Raw genomic sequence first — 19,550 nt, forward strand, 5'->3', positions numbered from 1 at the left:
AAATAGTGCCTGTTAAGCAAGAGCAATAGAAACTATCAAAAATTAATAGAAAGAGAAAAGGGTTTAAAAAATGAACAGAGTATTAAGCTGGAGTGGCTACATTAATATCAGAAAAAGTAGATTTTAGAGCAAAGAATATTTCTAGGAATAAAGAAGGTAATTTCATAATGATAAATGAGTCAATTTGTCAAGAAGACATAACAATCCTAAACATTTATGTACCAAATAAGAGAACCTCAAACCTTATGAAGTAAAATCTGATAAAACTGCAGGGAGAAATGGACAAATCCCTTATTATAGTGGGATATTTTAATATCCCTCTCTCAATAATTGATAGAATAAGTAGACAGAAAATCAGTAAATATAGAGAAGACTTGAATAACACTGCCAGCCAACTTTACCTAATTGGCATTTTAAAAACCCTCAACCCCAAAACAGCAGAAGACACATTTTTTTCAAGTATTCATCTAATATTTACCAGGATAGACCATATTCTGGACCATGAAACAAGTCTGAATACATTTAAAATAATTTAATTCATACAAAGTATTTTCTTTGACACAATGGAACTAAATTAGAAACCAATATTAGAAAGATCTTGGAGAATTTCCAAATGTTTGGAAACCAAATAACATATATCTAAATAATCCATGGATCACAGAAAAATAATCAAAATTAAAATTAGAAAGCATTTTGAACTAATTGAAAATGAAAGTAGAACACAGCAAAATGTTGGGGTTGCAGCTAAAGCAGTAGCTTGAGGGAGGGCTTCCCTGGTGGCGCAGTGGTTGGGAATCCGCCTGCCAGTGCAGGGGACTCAGGTTCAAGCCCTGGGCCGGGAGGATCCCACATGCCTCGGAGCGGCTAAGCCCATGCGCCACAACTACTGAGCCTGCGTTCTAGAGCTGGCGAGCCGCAACTACTGTAGCCCGTGTGCCTAGAGCCCGTGCTCCACTACAAGAGAGGCCACTGCAATGAGAAGCCCGCGCACTGCAACAAAGAGTGGCCCCAGCTTGCCGCAACTAGAGGAAGCCTGTGCACAGCAACGAAGACCCAACACAGCCAAAGATAAATAAATAGATTAATTAAAAAAAATAGTTTGAGGGAAATTTATAGCATTCAGGGCCCATATTCCAATAAAAGGAATATCTCATGATTTTTCTTGAGGTAGGCTTGTATTGCTACAAACTTCCCTCTTAGAACTGCTTTTGCTGCATCCCATAGATTTCAGATCATGTGTTTCCATTTTCATTTGTCTCCAGGTATATGTTTATTTCCTCTTTGATTTCTTCAGTGACCCATTGATTTTTTTTGTAGTATGCTATGTGTTTGTGTTTTTTGCAGTTTTTTTCTTCTAGTTGATTTCTAGTCTCACACTGTTGTAGTCAGAAAAGATGCTTGATGTGATTTTAACCTTCTTAAATTTATTAAGAGTTGTTTTGTAGCTTAGCATGTGATCTATCCTGGAGAATGTTCCATGTGCACTTGAAAAGAATGTGTATTCTGGTGTGCATGTACACCAATGTTCACTGCAGCATTATTTACAATAGCCAAGATATGGAAGCAACCTAAGTGTCCGTCAATAGATGAGTGGATAAAGAAGATGTGGTGTGTGTATGTGTGTGTGTGTGTGTATGCACACATATAATGGAATATTACTCAGCTATTAAAAAAAGTGAAATCCTGCCATTTACAACAACATGGAAGGATCTAAAGAGTATTATGTGAAGTGAAGTAAGTTAGAGAAAGGCAAATACTGTATGATCTCACTTATTTGTGGAATTTAAAGAACAAAACAGACAAAACAAAAATAGACTAATGAATACAGAGAACAAACAGGTGGTTGCTGGAGGGGAGAAAGAGTGCATGCAGTAACTGAAGGGAATTAAGAGATACAAACTCCAGTTATAAAATAAGCCATGGAGATGTAATATATAACATTAGGAATATGGTCAAAAATATTGTAATACCTTTGTGTGGAGACAGATGGTTACTCGACTTATTGAGGTGATCATTTCATAATGTATGCAAATGTCAAATCACTATGTAGTACACCTGAAACTGACTTAGAATTGTATGTCAACTATATTTCAATTAAAAAAGCCAGGTCTGAAATTAAGGACCTCAGCTTTCAACCTTAAAGAAACAGGAAAAGAAGAGAAAATGAAACCCCAAATAAGCAGAAGAAAAGAAATAATAAAGGATAGAGTGGAAAACAATGGAACAGAAAAAGAGAAAATAGTAGATGAAAAGCAAGAAAGTCAAAAGGTGATTATTTGCGATCATTGAAATTGATGAGCCTCTGGCCAGACTGATCAGAATAAAGGAAAGAAGATACAAATTACCAGTATCAGTAGTGGGACAGGTGGCGTTATTTTTCTGCAGATATTAAAAAGAATAATGTAATATTATAAACAACTTTATGCCAATTCGCTTGAATATTAGATGAAATGGACAAATTCTTTGAAAGATACAAATAACTGAAATTCAATCAAAAAGAAACTTAAAAATTCTGAACAGCTATATATCTATCAAAGACATTAAATTTATAGTTAAAAACTTTCCCACAAAGAAAACTTCAGGCCCAGATGGCTTTTCTGCAAGAATTCTACAAAACATTTAAGGAATAAGTAATACCAAGCTTATACATATCATTGCAGAAAACTGAGGAGCTGGCAATACTTTCCAACTCATTACTCTGATAGGAAACCCAGACCAACATATTGGAAGAAAAGAAGACAGCAGACCAGTATCTCTCATGTATACAGATGCAAAAATTCTCAAATTTGTTTTTTAGAAATAGAATCCAATAATATATTGTGAATAAGTGTGATTTTCCCAGGAATACAAGGTTCTTTAACTTTTGAAAATCAATGAACAGGGACTTCCCTGGTGGGCCAGTGGTAAAGAATCCGCCTTCCAATGCAGTGGACGCGGGTTCGATCCCTGGTCGGCGAACTAAGATCCCACATGCCACAGGGCAACTAAGCCCGAGCGCTACAACTACTGGGCTCGCACACCTCAACTAGCCTGTGTGCCACAAACTACAGAGCCCCTGTGCTCTGGAGCCCATGCGCCACAACTAGAGAGAAGCCTGCGTGCCGCAATGAAAGATCCCACATGCTGCAACTAAGACCCGATGCAGTCAATAAATAAATAAATAAGAAAAATAAAACCATGTCATAGTCATTAAAAAAAAAGAAAATCAACATAATTTACCATATTAACAGAATAATAATGAAAAACCATTTGATTATTCCAATATGTGCAGAAAAAGCATTTGACAAAGTCTAATGCCCATTCCTTCTAAAAACTCTCAGCAAACTAGTAACGGAAGGAAACTTCCTTAACCTAATCAGGGGCATTAATGAATAATCTACAGCTAATGTTATACTTGCTTGTTATCAAGAATAAGGCAAGTATGTCCACTCTCATGAATTTTATTCAATGTTTTACTGGAAGTTTTAGTGTCATAAGTCAAGAAAAGAGAATAAAAGACATCCATCCAGATTATAAAGGTAGAAGTAAAACTCTTTATTTGCAAAATGTGATAATCTGTGTAGAAAACTCAGAGTCTACAAAAAAGTGAGTTTACCCAGATTGTGGGATTATAAGGGAAATATATAAAAAATTTTATTTCTATATGGTAGGAATGAACAATTGGTAATTGAAATAAAAAATCAATACTATTCACAATAGCATCAAAAATTGTGAAACCTTGGGTTAAATTTGACAAAACATGTGAGACCACACACTGAAAACTGCAAAACATTGCTGACAGAAATAAGAAATCCTAAATAAATGGAGAGAGATGTTAATGGGTTAGAAGATTCAGTATGTTAAGATGTCAGTCTTCCCCACAGATAGTCTGTAAATTCAACTTGATCCTAATAAAAATCTTAGCAGTAATGAACTAGATACAATGCTTTTGGTCCAGAATAGGGATATACACTCTTACAGTTAATGAGGGGTCTGATCCTTACCAGGCTTAGAAGAGCATGTTCCTCTCTGTTGGGGAGAGATGGGGTGAGGGCAGCACCATCCGAACTTCCCTCTCAGCAAATCCTCTTCCGCGGTGCATAGGTAAGATGTGAGGGTGCCTGGTATTACTGTATTATATATACTCAGTCTTTGATATGGCTCCTGAAACTCAGAGACAACAGAAAATGTTGCATTTAACACAACCTATTACAATATTTGTTAAAGTGTTTTAGAAACTCCAGGGTGTTATGTAAGTGTTATACTTAATATAACAGCTTATCCAAATTAAGAGTCCTGGGACCAGCCATCTTGTCACCCAGAAACCTGGAGACTAGGGAAGTCCTCCCTTGGATAGCATTAGAGGCTACTGAATCTAGGAAACAGAGTGGAATCAATCTGCAAATAATTAGTCTTTTAAAATATTTAAAATTAGGAATAAGATCTATTTATCTAAACAATTTTAGGGCTTTGCAAACTTTTGTGACTTTTCATTACAAAGTTTTCATATGGATGAAACTTTTCATTAAATGAAAGAAATAGTTAGAACCAGGTAATCCTATTTTACATGAAGAAAATTATTAAGAGATATCAACTCAAGCCCTGGTTCACTCTGAGTTTATGGGGAGGGTTCCCATGACTTGGGTGGGCGGAGAAGGCCAAGATACAAAAGGACACACAGAAGGATGCCGAAGAGGCCAGATGGGTGCTTTTCTATTGATGGAGAACATGGGGGCAAGGCATTGTAGGCATCAGCCTCCTGGGTCCATATCACCAACACCTTTCTAACATCAGTCTGTTCTTATGGTGCTGGGTTAGGAGGTGGTGATAAAGGGGATGGTCATAGCTAGGGGTTCTTCCCTCAAAGCAAACAGGCAAACAAAACCCCACATACACCTCCCAAAAGCCAGAATATTTTTCCTTTGGTTAGTATTCTGGAATTTTTATTAAACACTTTATCTCTTCTGACTTATTTGCTTTCAGTTGAGGCGAGCTTATATCTTCATCCTTTGAACCCTTAGGACATGGCAGATGTTGGGGGGTTGCCCATCTCTCCCCATGTGCTGCTCAGAATGTCATCAGGTGGGCTGGTGAAAGGAGCACACAGCTGTTCCCAGGCGATAAAGAGGAAAGGAAATTGTGTCCTTGATTTTATTTTACTTTCTTTGGTATGTGTGTGGTGGTGTGCCAAGATCTTGACTTTTTTACTGTATTTCTTTAGTTTTAGGAAAAGTCATTTAATTTGGTTCTAAAGTGAAATCTGATGTTCTTAACTCTTGGGGGCTGGAAGGAGTTAATCCTTACCATTTCCTGTGTGTCTGGGCAGTGAGCATTCTGGGGGCTATGCGTCTTGTCTCTTGCCCCTCCTGGGGCCTGCCACTTAGCGATTACCCTGTACCTATGTGTCTGATGAGCAAGAGGGTACGTGAATGCCCAAAGTGCAGGCACAGCACTGCTGACTGAAAAGAGAGGCAGGCAGCAAAATGGGTATTCTACAGCCCAGTTCCTTCCCAGGATGATTTTGTATAGGTTAATCTTTTTGTACGTAAAATCTTTCCCCATATGTAAAATTGATACGGCACATGCCTTTACAGAACCGCAGTGAACCCTATCCCCAAACCCCTCATCAGTGATGGACCCTGAGCCCTGTATGGAGCTGTGCTGACCCCACAGCCTGTAGAACATCCAGGGCTCACCCTTGGCAGTGACTGCTCGTTTATGAAGAAGGTGACCCAATAGCCAACACAGGTTATCTGAGGGGAGCCTTGGTCAGACATAAGGAGGTACTGAGGAGCTTTTATGTTACTGCAATTTTGGTTCTGAAGATTCACTTTATTACTTTTAAAAATTACAGCTTTATTGTGATATTCATATGCCATTCAATTCACCCATTTAAAGTGTACAATTCAGTGGTTTTTAGTATATCCGTAGACTTGTGCAGCCATCATCAAAACCAACTTTAGAACATTTTTCGTCACCCTAAAAGAAATCCTGTACTCCCCAATCTAGCTGTCACTCTTCAATCTCTGTCCCACCTATAGTCCTGGGCAACCACTAATCTACTTTCTGTCTGTATAGATTTGCCCATTTTGGACAGTTCATATAAATGGAATCATAAAAATGTAGACCTTTGTGGCTGGCTTCTTTCACTTAGCATGATATTTCATCCAAGTTGTAGCATGTGTCAGTACTTCACTCCTTTTTTTTGGCATTCTGCTTTTTATTTTTATTTTTTTAGTTTTATTGGGGTATAGTTGTTTTACAGTGTTGTGTTAGTTTCTACTGTACAGCGAAGTGGAGTTCCCTGTGCTATGTAGCAGGTTCTCATTAGTTATCTATTTTATACATATTAGTGTATATATGTCAATCCCAATCTCCCAGTTCATCCCACACACCCCCACCCCTTTCCCTCCTTGGTGTCCATACGTTTGTTCTCTACATCTGTGTCTCTATTTCTGCCTTGCTTCATTCCTTTTTATGGCTCAGGAATCTTCCATTGTATGGATATACATTTTGTTTATCCATTCATCAGTTGGTGGACATTTAGGTTGTTTCCACTTTTGGGCTATTATGAGTAATATTGCTGTGAACATTTGTATACTAGCCAAATATTTTTATATTTTCACTTTTTGTCACTTTAGACTGACATATGTACAGGTACATAATTTTGACTCCTTTTAGAATCCAAAGACGTAAGATTTCTTTATGGCAGTAGAAATACATGGAGCACATTTCATGTAGCAGAATAGACTAAAGGGTAGTTAAAAGAAGGTACTTGTTAATGCAGCCAGGGTCAATTTTAAGGGAAAATAAGCTTAAAATAATTTTCTCTAAGCTTTCATTTGATTAATAATTTTCTGTGTATGTACCTAAAATATGCATCAACATGCATATTTACCATTTCAATTATAATGGTGTGATTGGCTAAAAATTTGAACCTATGTAAATTCAGTCTAATTCTTCCATTTATGAGGGCTTACTCCATGCCAGTCATTGTAATAGGCGATGGGTATATAATGGCAAACAAATAGACAGGGTCTGTGCCTGCACAGTACTTATGTCCAGTCTCACTGAGGGTCAGAGCGTGTGTATGAGGACATCCAGCGTGTAGGACAACGTACTACCCTCTGCTGGGGAAGCACAGGGCACCTTTGGAGCTTCAGAGGAGAGCCCAAACCAGAGGGAAGTCAGGGAAGCTTCCACAAGGAAGTTCATAACCAGGCTGGAATCTAAAGGAGGAATGGATGTAGATAAGCAAGAGGAGGGGATGTGGAGAGGAGGAGGAGATGGGGTGGAGGAGGGGAGGGAAGGAAGAGCATTCCTAAGCAGAAAGTTCAGTATGCTCAGGGCATCACCTGTTAAAGGAATTGAAAGTAGTGTTCAAGGTGAGGTGTGCGGGGAACTGAGGATGCGAAGAGCAGAGAGAGGCCTGGTACGTTGATAACTGCCCCAAGTGGTCTGGACTCTACCCCAAGAGCTGGGAATTCATTGAAGGGCGCCACATGATCTGCATTTTTCATTTTGGACACTCAAGGGCATGTTGAGTGGAAGGTGGGGGCAGTGAGAGGGCAGGTCATTTGCCATGGGGGGGTCAATGGGAGGCTTGAGCCCAGCATGCCAGGGAGCCTGGAAGAGTCACTGTGAGGAACAAGGTGAGCAGATGGGTTAGAGCAGCAGCTTCTGGGCCAAAGCTGAATATTTTAAATCTGCATCATCAGACATCATGGAGGGACATGCCCCTAGGGATGTGGCAAAGCGCTGCACTGGCATGGTTGTGGTTCAGTGTGTCCCTTGCCTTAACTGAACTGTGTTGAACTGAGTTGCATTAATTGAACTGGAAATGCCAATAAAAGTAGAGAACAAAAACTGCCAAAACCAATTCTGTGGATGATAGAGTGCCAGCCATCCTTCATTCTCATTACAGTCAAAAGTCGGCAGCTACCCCGTTGACTTCACGTATTTGCTATTTATTCTTTGAAATCGAAAGCCTGGAAGAGAAGCTAATTAATTCCCTGCTGCCAGGAATCAAGGAGTCAGGGTTGGTGGGCGAGGGGGTAGTAGGGCAAGATTTACCTGAGTGGTTGTTTTGCAACCTTTGGGAGGCCAAGTATCTCTGTTCTTAGAGTCAGAGGGGAATTAAACACCGGGCCAGGCAGGAAGGGGGAAGTGACCTACCTCGTGGGGAGGTAGACATGTGGCTGTAAGCTTTGCTCAGTGAGGAGCTGAGGCTGGAGGAGCTGGGTGACTGGTCAGGGGTCAGAGGGCGAGAGACGGTGGATATAGAGTAGGTCTGTCTGATTCCAGATCAACGATCTTCCTGCTCCAGCAAGGCGTCACGTGGAGTGAGATGCCGAGGGCCTGGACAGAGGTGGCAGTGGCCCTGCCGTGGCCGTCTGCACGTGGCACACAGGGGTGGGGGGAGGCGGCATAGCAGTGGTGATTAGTTTATGTTTATTAAACTCCCCATAGATGAGGGGCCCTCTTAGGGACTAAAATTTGAGTTAATCTCACTTTCTGACCATCTCCATGTGGGTATTTGTTGCTGCAGCTGAGATACACCATGTTGTGGTTTGAGGCAACTAGATACATTTCCTGCTTGGCAAGGCCACACTTTTGGGCCAGGGGGCCCTCTGAAAGGCCATTGAGTCTGCCTGTGTTCATCCGGCATTCAGCTGGAAGGCTTTCCCTTGCAGCTCAATGACAGGGCTGGCTCTTGGGGGACAAGGACACCATGCACAGGTGAAGCCATGCTTTTAAGGTCTCACCAGACATGCAGATGTCAGAAAAACCCAGATCACTTTGGCCTCCCTTCTGGAGAACGGATGCACGCCTAATGGCTGAGCACACGACTTCCGTTTTCTCCTCTCAGGGCAGTGACTCGCGGCTTTTTTATGCTTTGTCCAGGTGTGTACCCTACAGCTGCAGCACCCCAGGAGGCCGACAGCAGCCGGAAACTGGCTCATCTACTGAACGCTGTGACGGATGCTCTGGTCTGGGTGATCGCCAAGAGCGGCATCCCCTCCCAGCAGCAGTCCGTCCGCCTGGCTAACCTGCTGATGCTCCTTTCTCACGTCAGGCACGCCAGGTACAATCCCTGCGGGGGCTGCTCCACGGGGTGCGTGGTGGGAGGGGGCTGTGCACATGCCCAGAGGAGGGTGAAGAGCTTTGGAAGAAGGGTTTTGCAACTTTGAGATGGATAAGGCAGAACTGCCACCTTTAAGGGAAAATGAACCCCTGAAAGGGAAGGGGGTGCATCATCAGTGCACACACCTGTAACCAAAGACCGGCCACAGCGAGCACTGAATGTGGCATGGTCCTCATAGGAGCTTTTTATGGCGTCCTGTGTGGCTCATCTGGTTTTCAGTTGCTGGGGCTTTTAGCTTGTTTATGGAGCTCTGAAAGGGGCAGTTAGTTCCTCTCCTAGAGTGAACTGTCACCTCTTTCTGCACTACCCAGGGCTGGGGTCCTGAGGTCTTTTCCTGAAGAGGTTAAACCCAGCTCCTCTAGATCAGCTCTGAGGCTGGTGATTTGGGGAGGTACACAAAGGCTTCCCTAAGAGCTGTTCTTTTCTTACGATAGCATCAGGATGTTAAGAGTGAGACCTAAGAGAACTAGTGAGCCCAGTAGGTTGGGAAGGCAGGGCGTGGGTAGAGTGTATTCAGGAAATGGAAATTGTGTGCGCTCATGGAGGGGGATGGTGTGCGATGATGGTTTCATGATGGTACCATGCGGCTCAGTGCTTGCTGTCACCCAGGAGGAGGGTAGCCCTGCCATGGGGCTGGAAGAGGGGAGATGAGGATGGAAGGTAGGTGCTCCCTCGAGGATGAGGGAAGTCTGGGGGTGGTGAGAAAGGACAACACACACCTCAAGAATTTTACCAAGGGGGAGGAAATGGAAATGACCTCTGCCTCTGTTTCCTCTTTAATGATTACTCAGCACATGACCATTTGCAGAGCAGAAACAGTCCATCCTCATTAATCACAGATTCCCTATTTGTGAATTTGCCTGCTTGCTAAAATTTATTGGTAACCCCCAAATCAATACTCATGGCACTTTTGAGGTCATTCGAGGACACGTGCAGCATGGTGAAAAATTTGAGTTACCCATACTTACGTTACCAGCTCTCATACTGTAAACAAGGGTCCATTACGTGGTCTATTTAGTGCCTTGTTTTGCCATTTTTGTGCTTTGTTGGGGATTTCACTGTCTAAAAATGACCCCAAGCATAGTGCTGAAGTGCTCTCTAGTGTTCCTAAGTGCAAGAAACCTGTGATGTCCCTACAGAAAAAATATACGTGTTAGATACACTTTGTTCAGGCATGAATTTTAGTGCTATAGGCCGTGAGTTAAATGTTAGTGAATGGACTATATGTGTTAAAGTGTCTTTATAACAATAACTCAGAAGAAACAAGGTTATGTATTCATGGGCTGATGAAAATGTTGGGACCAGGACCTCTCAGAACCTAACCCTGTATTTCTCCTAGTAGCAATGGTTCAGTGTTTGCAAAGACTGTGTAGACATAACTATGGTGAACAGCGAGACCCCATCACACTATGTGCTGGTGCTATCAGGCCATTGTGGGTGGGTGGTGGGACACCAAGGTCCATAGGACATTGTACTTGTCCTTACGTGTAGATCATTGGAGGAGACAGATGCAAGAACCATAGCTAGCAAAGGGCTGGAAGAAGAGCAGGGGCGGGGGTGGAGGACCGGCTCTGTCGGGGAAGATGTCAGACTTCCCTTGGCCGCTTCAGGAAGGAATCTCAGCACCTTTTTGTCCCCCTAGTAACAAGGGCATGGAACACCTGCTCAACATGAAGTGCAAAAATGTGGTCCCCGTCTACGACCTGCTGCTGGAGATGCTGAATGCCCACACACTTCGCGGCAGCAAGTCCTCGGTCACAGGGTCCGAGTGCAGCCTGGTGGAGGACAGCGAGAGCAAAGAGGGCTCCCAGAACCCCCAGGCTCAGTGATGCCAAGCTCTGAGGTGTGGTCAGGCTGCAGAGGAGGGCAGAGGCTGAAGCGTGAACTCCAGCACAAATCGTGAGCCCCACCAGGAGGGGGCGGGCTTCATCGGCTTTCTGCTGTGTGATCCCTCATATGGCCCCTCAAGACCATCCTTCCCCGACCTCCCTACTTCCCAGGAGTCAGGGTGAGAAAGCCAGTGCTCCTTGTCACCAGGGGGCATGTTTGAGTGCAGAGTTTATGTCTTGCTTGGCCTCATGGGATCTCATTGTGGTCCCTCTCACTTCCCATCTCCCTCCCACCCTTTGGAAAACATCTTCTTACAGCTTTTGGAATGACTGGTGGAAATCTGACTTGGAAGCGTTGTCAAGTAGAAAGGGGAGAGAATGTGGCACATGCACAGGAAGGGGACTAAGCTTTATTGGGCCACTTAACCTGCCCGCAGAATTAGTCCTTTGTATGCTGCCTTCTGGACCACTTGATTGTAGGATTGAAAACCACGACGGCAGTCAACTAACTGGTTCCACACACCTACCTCACAGGCCTGTGAGGACAGATGTCACGTATTGCTGTGACTCTATCCAAGGCCAGAGGGAATGTGACCTAGGGAACCAGTGGTCAAGCTGAGATGCGAGCCATGTTCATCCCCCAAGACCTTGCTGCCGCCTTCATGCAGGTTTACCCCTCTTGGTTTGCATTCAGAAAGCCTACAAATTACTTGGGGTGTGTGTGTGTGTGTGTGTGTGTGTGTGTGTGAGATCACCTTCATGGAGAAGTGTGGAGATTTAAATACCCCTACCCCTGGAATTGCCCTTTGTTAAAACTCTCTTGTCCCAAGGGGCCCAGTGTGTGTGCTAGAGAAAGGACCAGTGTTTGCAGGAATGGGGTTTCTCCTGTGGGTGTGGGTCACAGCCACAGTGCTCCCCTGGGGCAGCCACAACTGCCACATCAGCCACCCAGGGGAGACAGGGACACTTCAGGCTGTGTGTGTGAGGCATGCTGTTGCACGGAAGGATGAACAGCTACACACACGTCAGCGTGTCAGGTTCAGGGCCAAACCGTATAGACGGGGTGAGCATACCACTTGAACAAGATTGTGAACTCTATTTAAAAAAGAGAAATATTTAGGGTAAGTATTTATAGCAAGAAAATTCTTTTATATCCTAGGGCTCTTCTAGAATATTTTCTTATCAGAACATTTATATGGTGGGCTGGGTGAAATAAAAAGTAAGATATTAGTTCTTATTCCAAGTGGAACATAAATAGGACATGGTGACAAAGCACCTCTGAAATTACAATTTTAACTCACTTTTTAAAAACTGAAATTTTCAGGAACATAGTGAATGCATAAAACGAGTTACATCTATACTTTGGAAGAGAGTAGTTAAATAATCATGTGTGATTTTTGCAATGTTTTTAAAAATTACCTTATGATAGGAGATGAAACACACTTTGCAAATAGTAAATACAGAAATGTGCTAGCCACAGTAAACCAAAGTCATTAGGAAGATTACATTCAATAACATAAGGTTGGTTTCTGCCAGTGTGATCTTGAATAATTCTTAATTTTGATATCAATGCAGTTTTACTAAAAAAGTTGAGCAAAGCTGTATCAGAAACTCTTGGCCATGTACCTAGAGAACACACCGTTGTCTGTATTCTGAGGTGATTTGAAATTATTCATAGTGACTTGATGTTGCAGCCTCAGCAAGACTGAATACAGCAAATATATTTGATTTTGTAGGAACGAGGGAACCACTATTTTTCAGCAGGTCAATTTTCTTTCTTTCCAGCCAGTTTAGGAGCCCCCATGACAAACAAGGGGATGGAGGCTAGAGAGTGGGAAGCGGGAGGCAAAGGAAGGCAGCCGTGAACAGTTATTTGCCAATGAAATTCTTTTAATTGTATTTAAAAAAGAGACTCCCAGGTTGAAAAAGCAAAAATAAAAAAACAAAAACAACACAGAATGAGGTCGAAGCCGCAACCCCATTACTATGTAGTGAAGTTTTGCAGGTTGGATTTGGACGCCAAGGTAGGCAACCAATTTGTCTCAGGTGTCCCAGCACCTGTCTGCGCCGCACCCTGTGTGTCACCCGCACGGTGCACGCTCTTATGAAAACTCCTCCAGTGCCCACTGCCCATTTTCCACAGACACTCCTGCATGCTTCTTGGGGCTGCTTGTTTCACTGCATTTGGATTTAGCCCATGAGGAGCATGCATGTAACACTTTTGGTCATTTCTTCTTGGCTGTGGTCTCACCTAGGTGTGCTGAGGAACCCGGTCAGTCAGTCCAACCTGAGAGGCTGCCCTGGTGCAAGGCTGTCTCTTAGACTGGGGTCTGGGCCAAGTAGGTCACTGAGATAATAAGGTCTATAGTTTAAAGGTGTTCTTTGTTTTGTTTTGAGTATTCTAGGGCCCTTTCCCCCTTTCAGATGAAGTGTGTGAATCTCTGTTCCCAGCAGCTCCAAACGTGTCCTCTAAGGATGACAAAGTGCAAAGTCAGGCTGCTGTTTTTCTGGGTTTTGAGTAAAACCTCCATGTCCATTTTAAAGATTAGCCATTTCTCGTTAATAGTGCTTTCTTTAAAAAAAAAAAAACCAAAACATAGTGCTTTCTTTTAAACGTCTTCTTTTGGGGGAGGGTATCTACCCACCCAAATGGTCCATGGGCAACTTAAATTTCTCCCATAGCTAAGCACAGTGTTTTCAAGTTCAGTTTTTAAAAGGAATTAACTAGAGAGGATAGGACCTGACAGCTGTAAACAAGAATTAAATTGAGTATTGGAAAAAAAATAACCCACCCAACTACATTTTATGTATCATGGAAAAGGGATGCTCAGCTTTGCCTTAGACTCGTATGGTGAGATTCCTTTCCTACATTTTGGTTTGTAAGTGATCATTTAATACGCCAAACTTAGTTGTGGGAGATGAGTGAGATTTGAGCTGAATTCCAAAAACATGAGTGTCTAATATGGGGATCATAGAGACAAATTTTAATGATAATTAACATGGAATATTCTTAATACAGAAACCCCTAGCGCAGTGTTCACGCAGGTTCCTGGGAGAGCTGGCAACCGCTGAAAAGGACCCACATGGGCCACCCCAGGAGGGCCACGCAGTGAGTTGTCCACGTTCCGACTGCATCTCCCTCCGTCCCCACCACATCCTCTCCTTGTGGCCTCAGGCCTGTCACATGCTCAATTGTCCACCAGGACTAACTACAAAGGATTCAACCCTAAAATAATTTTTGAAGAGATTTGTCTTCAAAAATTGTGGTGGGAGCAGCAGATTAAGTTGTCAGCTCAAGAACGTTTCTGGAGGGTCTTAACTATTAAAAACAAAACCATGCAAAATCAACAAAAGCTATTCGGTGAGACAGTCTTTATCTGGATTACTTCCTCTTTTAACTCAGCTGGAAGACCAATTATTTTCAGTTTCACTTAAAAAATATCAGTTCCCAATTCTTGGCAGAGCTACATTATATATTCATATCTATAAGCTATGTTGAAGCAATTCTAGAATGTTCTAGCATGTGAACGAGTTTGGTTGTTATTTAAATCTGCTAAGAAACTTGCATATATTGATACCTTTTCAAATTCAAAGGTGAACCTTCAGTTTCTAGTCTATTTTGAAATGAAACATTTTTATTTAAGATTTGACACATTTCTTTAAACTGCTCAAAAATCTTAAAAAGACATAATAAAGGTTATATGAAGGAAATGATAAAAATACATTGTTTAGTACCCAAAAATAGTATTTGCGGAACATTGTGTGCCAGGCACAGTACTCAGTGCCTCATACATTCATATTTAATCTTCATACTAATTGCTGTTATCCCAGTTTTGTGGCTCTGGAACCTAGAGTCTAAGCAAACTTGCTCAAGGTCACGCAGGGAGTAAGTGACAGAGCTGAAAGTAATCATGCGGTTTAAAAAAACTAAAGGAAGAATACTTTTAGACTGCAGAATCCATTCGTCAAATGCAATCTGACATGCACGGCTACTCTGGTTTAAATGGCTCCATTTCCAGAACACCCTGTAGAAGAGAGTTCAGTCCCATCTTTTGTATACGTGTAAATTAAAGCCCAGAGGGGTAAATGGACCTGCTGAAGGTCATAAAACTACGTAACGGCAAAACTGGGACCAGAATTCAGGTCTTCTGCCTGCCTGGCCAGCACCGCTCCTGCTACAGACTTGCTTCTGCTGCTTGAGCTGCGTCTCGGTGCATAGAGGAGACACGGTTACGTTATGGTTGCCTTCTACTGTACCCTCTGCCTTCTCAGCTTAGATGGGGTCTGCGTGAACCTTTACAGAATAGCAGCAGGTGGGGAAAAATAAGATGAATTACATCATTCCTACCCTCCCATCCTGGGCTCATAAGCTCGTGGGTGGCACTGCTGTCACCTCCTCCTGTCATCATTTTCCCCTGATTTGTTGCCGTGAAGTAGATTCCCTGGAAACTTACCCGTGTAAAATTCTCTCACCTTTTAGGCACTGATGCTTCCCCGTGGAGTCTAGTCTACTGCAGTGCAAAACACATGCATTTATTCTTTACAGCTCTCCAAGTTGCTGGAACTTTGGCTCAAAGTGGCAGCTCAAAGATGTGCATTCTCTGCGGTGTTATTCTTGTAACCCTTTTTGTTGTGTTGGAGTCAAGGATCCTTTTTTTCTTTTTTTGAATGCCGAGGGTCCTATTCATTTGTGGGGCCAGTCGGTGTTATGTGATGGTGGGCTTCCTTTAAGGGAAGGACAAAGCTCTGACGATATGCTAGCCCAGAACAGTTCCTGTAACTCTACAATCTGTGCTGCTGCGTTTCTCTTTCTGTGCTGGGTGTCTAAGTGCCATGACTGTAGGTCCTGTAACGTTGTTATTCAGTGGTCCTGTGTACCTCAGAGCCCACTGGCTGGCTATAACTTGTCATTTTTTTCAGATGAATGCTCTGTACCATTAAGCAGGCTTTTAAATTTGGGCCTTTTGACAAATGAATGTCTGCTGTTGTGTGAAAGCAGATTTTGAAACCTGCTTTCCATTCCTCCAGGTACTACTTTTTCTTTGCTGTGTGCCTTTAATGTCTATGGAACTGTTGCAGAAAGAAGTTTAATGTGACATAGCTAAATAAAGTGTTTTTTCATAATTTTTGTTTTAAAAATGTATTTGTTGGGAGTATAAGAACTTTCAGTAATTAGGCTAAGTAGTCAGTGTTCCCATTCTATTCTGAATTCTATTCTGTTTTAGGTTTGCAGAGCCCTTTAAGAATTTGATGAAAAGCACAGACACTCTTCCTGGACAAAGGTACATAAACAAAATGCTTACATACAATTTCAAGAGTTAAGAATCTCTGACTTAAACTGCTGAAGACTTTTTAAACAGCAGCAATTTAATCTTTAATCAGCTAATCTCACACCTGTGATTTATGACCAAAGGCACTGTATGCTCAAGTAAAATGCAGCTCACAAATATGAAAATCCTGGTACGCAATGCATCAGTTTGGGGGGTAATTTTCTGTAATTACCTCATTTGAGTCAATTAGTATTATACCCCATGAGGGATGGAGAGAAAAGTAATTCCTTCATACTGACGCTAACTTAATGCCAAGGGTCACTTGAAAATTTCTCTTGCACGTGGGGAATGGAAGATGCAAAATCTCTTGAAGGTGTAAAACACAGATTATTTCATAACAAGAGCTGGGGAACACACTGAGCTATGGGTGAAGGAAGGCTTCCCTGGGGTAGAAGCCTGGAGTACAGACTCAAGACTCAAAGGCCTCTATCCTGAGAGTTGGTGTGCATCATTAGACTTGAAAATGCAAATAACACTCTCCTTTCTCGGCAACTTGGACTTGCCCCAGAGTCCCTCCTTACAGGCAGAAAAGGTCTCTAGAATAGTCACCTCCTTTGGGCTGGAAAGAAGGGAAGGAGGTAGAGATTCTGCCTTTCGCCTCTGGAGAACCAGGAGCAAGGACCTTCTAACCAACTCAATGGCTTAAAGAAAAAGTTTGGGTAATATTTTCACTTAAATTTCCCTCTACGGTTATTGTAATCCATGAAAAGAGATGGATTATTTTAGAGTTAAAAGAGACTTTGAGGTTGCATGATAAAGCAGTACCTTTGTGTCCATATCACTTCCAACAATTTGGTAAAGGGAAGACAGTTCTCTTCAGCTGGTCCCTTTACATAAAGCTACTGGTGAATTGCACACATCCTGGGGTGTCTGACCCACACAAGGGCCACCAGTGCTGAAGTCTGGCCTTCATCTACTGACAAGCTTCCTTGGCTTCCCCAAGGTTTGCACTTTGCAGAGAAGGAGAGAGAGACCAAGATTGCTTCGAGTCCATGGTGTCTCCCGAGTGTCAAGAGATGCAGGTTTAGGAGCAGGTAACTGAGGAACTGGGTCAGTAACTTCTTTTTTTTCCATATTCTTTTCCATTATGGTTTATTACAGGATATTAAATATAGTTCCCTGTGCTATACAGTAGGACCTTGTTGTTTATCCATTCTCTGTATAAAAGCTTACACATGTGAACCCCAACCTCCCACTCCATCCCTCTCCCACCCCCTCCCCCTTGGCAACCACATCTATTCTCTATGTCTGTGATTCTGTTTCTGTTTCATAGATATGTTCATTTGTGTCATATTTTATTTTTCAAAAAATATTTATTTGGCTGCGCTGGGTCTTAGTTGTGGCACACAAGATCTTTAGTTGAGGCATGCAGGATTTTTAGTTGCGGCATGCTGGATCTTTTAGTGGCGGCATGTGGGATCTTTAGTTACGGCATGCAGGCTCTTAGTTGCGGCATGCGGGATCTAGTTCCCTGACCAGGGATTGAACCCGGGCCCCCTGCATTAGCAGCACATAGTCTTAACCACTGGACCACTAGGGAAGTCCCTGTGTCATATTTTAGATTCCACATATAAGCGATATATGGTATTTGTCTTTCTGACTTACTACTCCATTTAGTGTGATAATCTCTAGTTGCATCCATGTTGCTGCAAATGGCATATTTCATTCTTTTTTATGGCTGAGTAGTATTCCATTGTATATATGTGCCACATCTTCTTTATCCATTCATCTGTCAATGGACATTTAGGTTGTTTCCATGTCTTGGCTGTTGTGAAGAGTGCTGCTATGAACATAGGGGTGCATGTATCTTTTTGAATTATAGTCTTCTCTGGATATATGCCCAGGAGTGGGATTGCTGGGTCATATGGCAACTCTATTTTTAGTTTTCTGAGGAACCTCCATACTGTCTTCCACAGTGGCTGCACCAACTTACATTCCCACCAACAGTGTAGGAGGGTTCCCTTTTCTCCACACCCTCTCCAACATTTGTTATCTGTAGTCTTTTTAATGATGGCCATTCTGACTAGTGTGAGGTGGTAGCTCATTGTAGTTTTGATTTGCATTTCTCTAATAATTAGCGATGTTGAGCATCTTTTCATGTGCCTGTTGGCCATCTGTATTTCTTTGGAGAAATGTCTGTTTAGGTCTTCTGCCCATTTTTTGATTGGGTTGTTTGTTTTTTTGTTGTTGAGCTGTATGAGCTGTTGTATATTTTGGAAATTAAGCCCTTGTTGGTCTCATCGTTTGCAAATATTTTCTCCCATTCTGTAGGTTGTCTTTTCATTTTGTTTATGGTTTCCTTTGCTGTGCAAAAGCCTGTAAGTTTGACTAGGTCCCTTTTGTTTTTATTTCTATTGCCTTGGGAGACTGACCTAAGAAAACACTGGTAAGATTTATGTCAGAGACCATTTTGCCTATGATTGCTTCTAGGAGTTTTATGGTGTCCTGTCTTATGTTTAGGTCTTTAAGCCATTTTGAGTTTATTTTTGTGCATGGTGAGAAGCTAACTTCACTGATTTACATGGGGCTGTCTAGCTTTCCCAGCACCACTTGCTGAAGAGACTGTCTTTTTCCCATTACAGTCTTGCCTCCTTTGTTGAAGATTAATTGACCGTAGGTGTGTGGGTTTATTTCTGGGCTCTCAATTCTGTTCCATCACACTCTTTGTTTGGGTGGGAAAGAGACAGTGGTGCTGGAAATGGAAAGCAGACGGCTTTGTCTGTAACGTTTGTTAAACACTATGTGTTAGTTCACTCTGGAGGGAGCTGGGAATACGAAAATCTGGGTGAAATGATCCTTTCACGTTCACCTTCCACACTGTGCTGCCCTCATCACCTCCTACAGCATTGGAGGCTCAGGCACGGGGTAATCACCTCCTCTACAGGTGTCGGTTTCTAGATCTCATAAAAGTTATTCTGTACAAAGATAGATAAATAAGTAGAATATAAAGCTTAGCTCAAAATCTGTAACACCCGCAAATCCCCTCAAATATTTAAAAAATAATTTTTGCTGTATGGACGATTACACATAACGTTTAACTGCTTTGTAATATAATCTAGTACGACAAAAGTATGGCTTTTTTGTTTTCTTTTAATGAGAAACATCTGAGTTGTACATACCACAAACAAACAGCTTCAAGTCTCTGGACCAACCCCCCCCACCCGCCCGTGGCCAAACAGTTAAACAAAACCTGAAGCACCACTTTAAATGTGAAAAGTCTTATAAAATTAACTTACAAAAATGTCCCTATCAAGTCTGTAGTTTGTT

General features: G+C 42.3%; 1 protein-coding gene across 1 annotated transcript in view; it reads left to right on the forward strand.

Annotated features, from left to right (window-relative positions):
* Positions 1-19,414, forward strand: part of ESR2 (estrogen receptor 2) — an 83,949-nt gene extending 64,535 nt beyond the window's left edge. Inside the window, exons 10-11 of the mRNA XM_082442703.1 lie at positions 8,884-9,064; positions 10,767-19,414. Of these exons, the coding sequence (XP_082298829.1) occupies positions 8,884-9,064; positions 10,767-10,953 (368 nt within the window). The 3' untranslated portion in view covers positions 10,954-19,414. The remainder of the gene's footprint in view (positions 1-8,883; positions 9,065-10,766) is intronic.
* The last annotated feature ends 136 nt before the right edge of the window (positions 19,415-19,550 follow it).

The sequence above is a fragment of the Balaenoptera physalus genome, assembly GCF_965194825.1.
Source record: "Balaenoptera physalus genome assembly, chromosome: 2".
Lineage (NCBI taxonomy): Eukaryota > Metazoa > Chordata > Mammalia > Artiodactyla > Balaenopteridae > Balaenoptera > Balaenoptera physalus.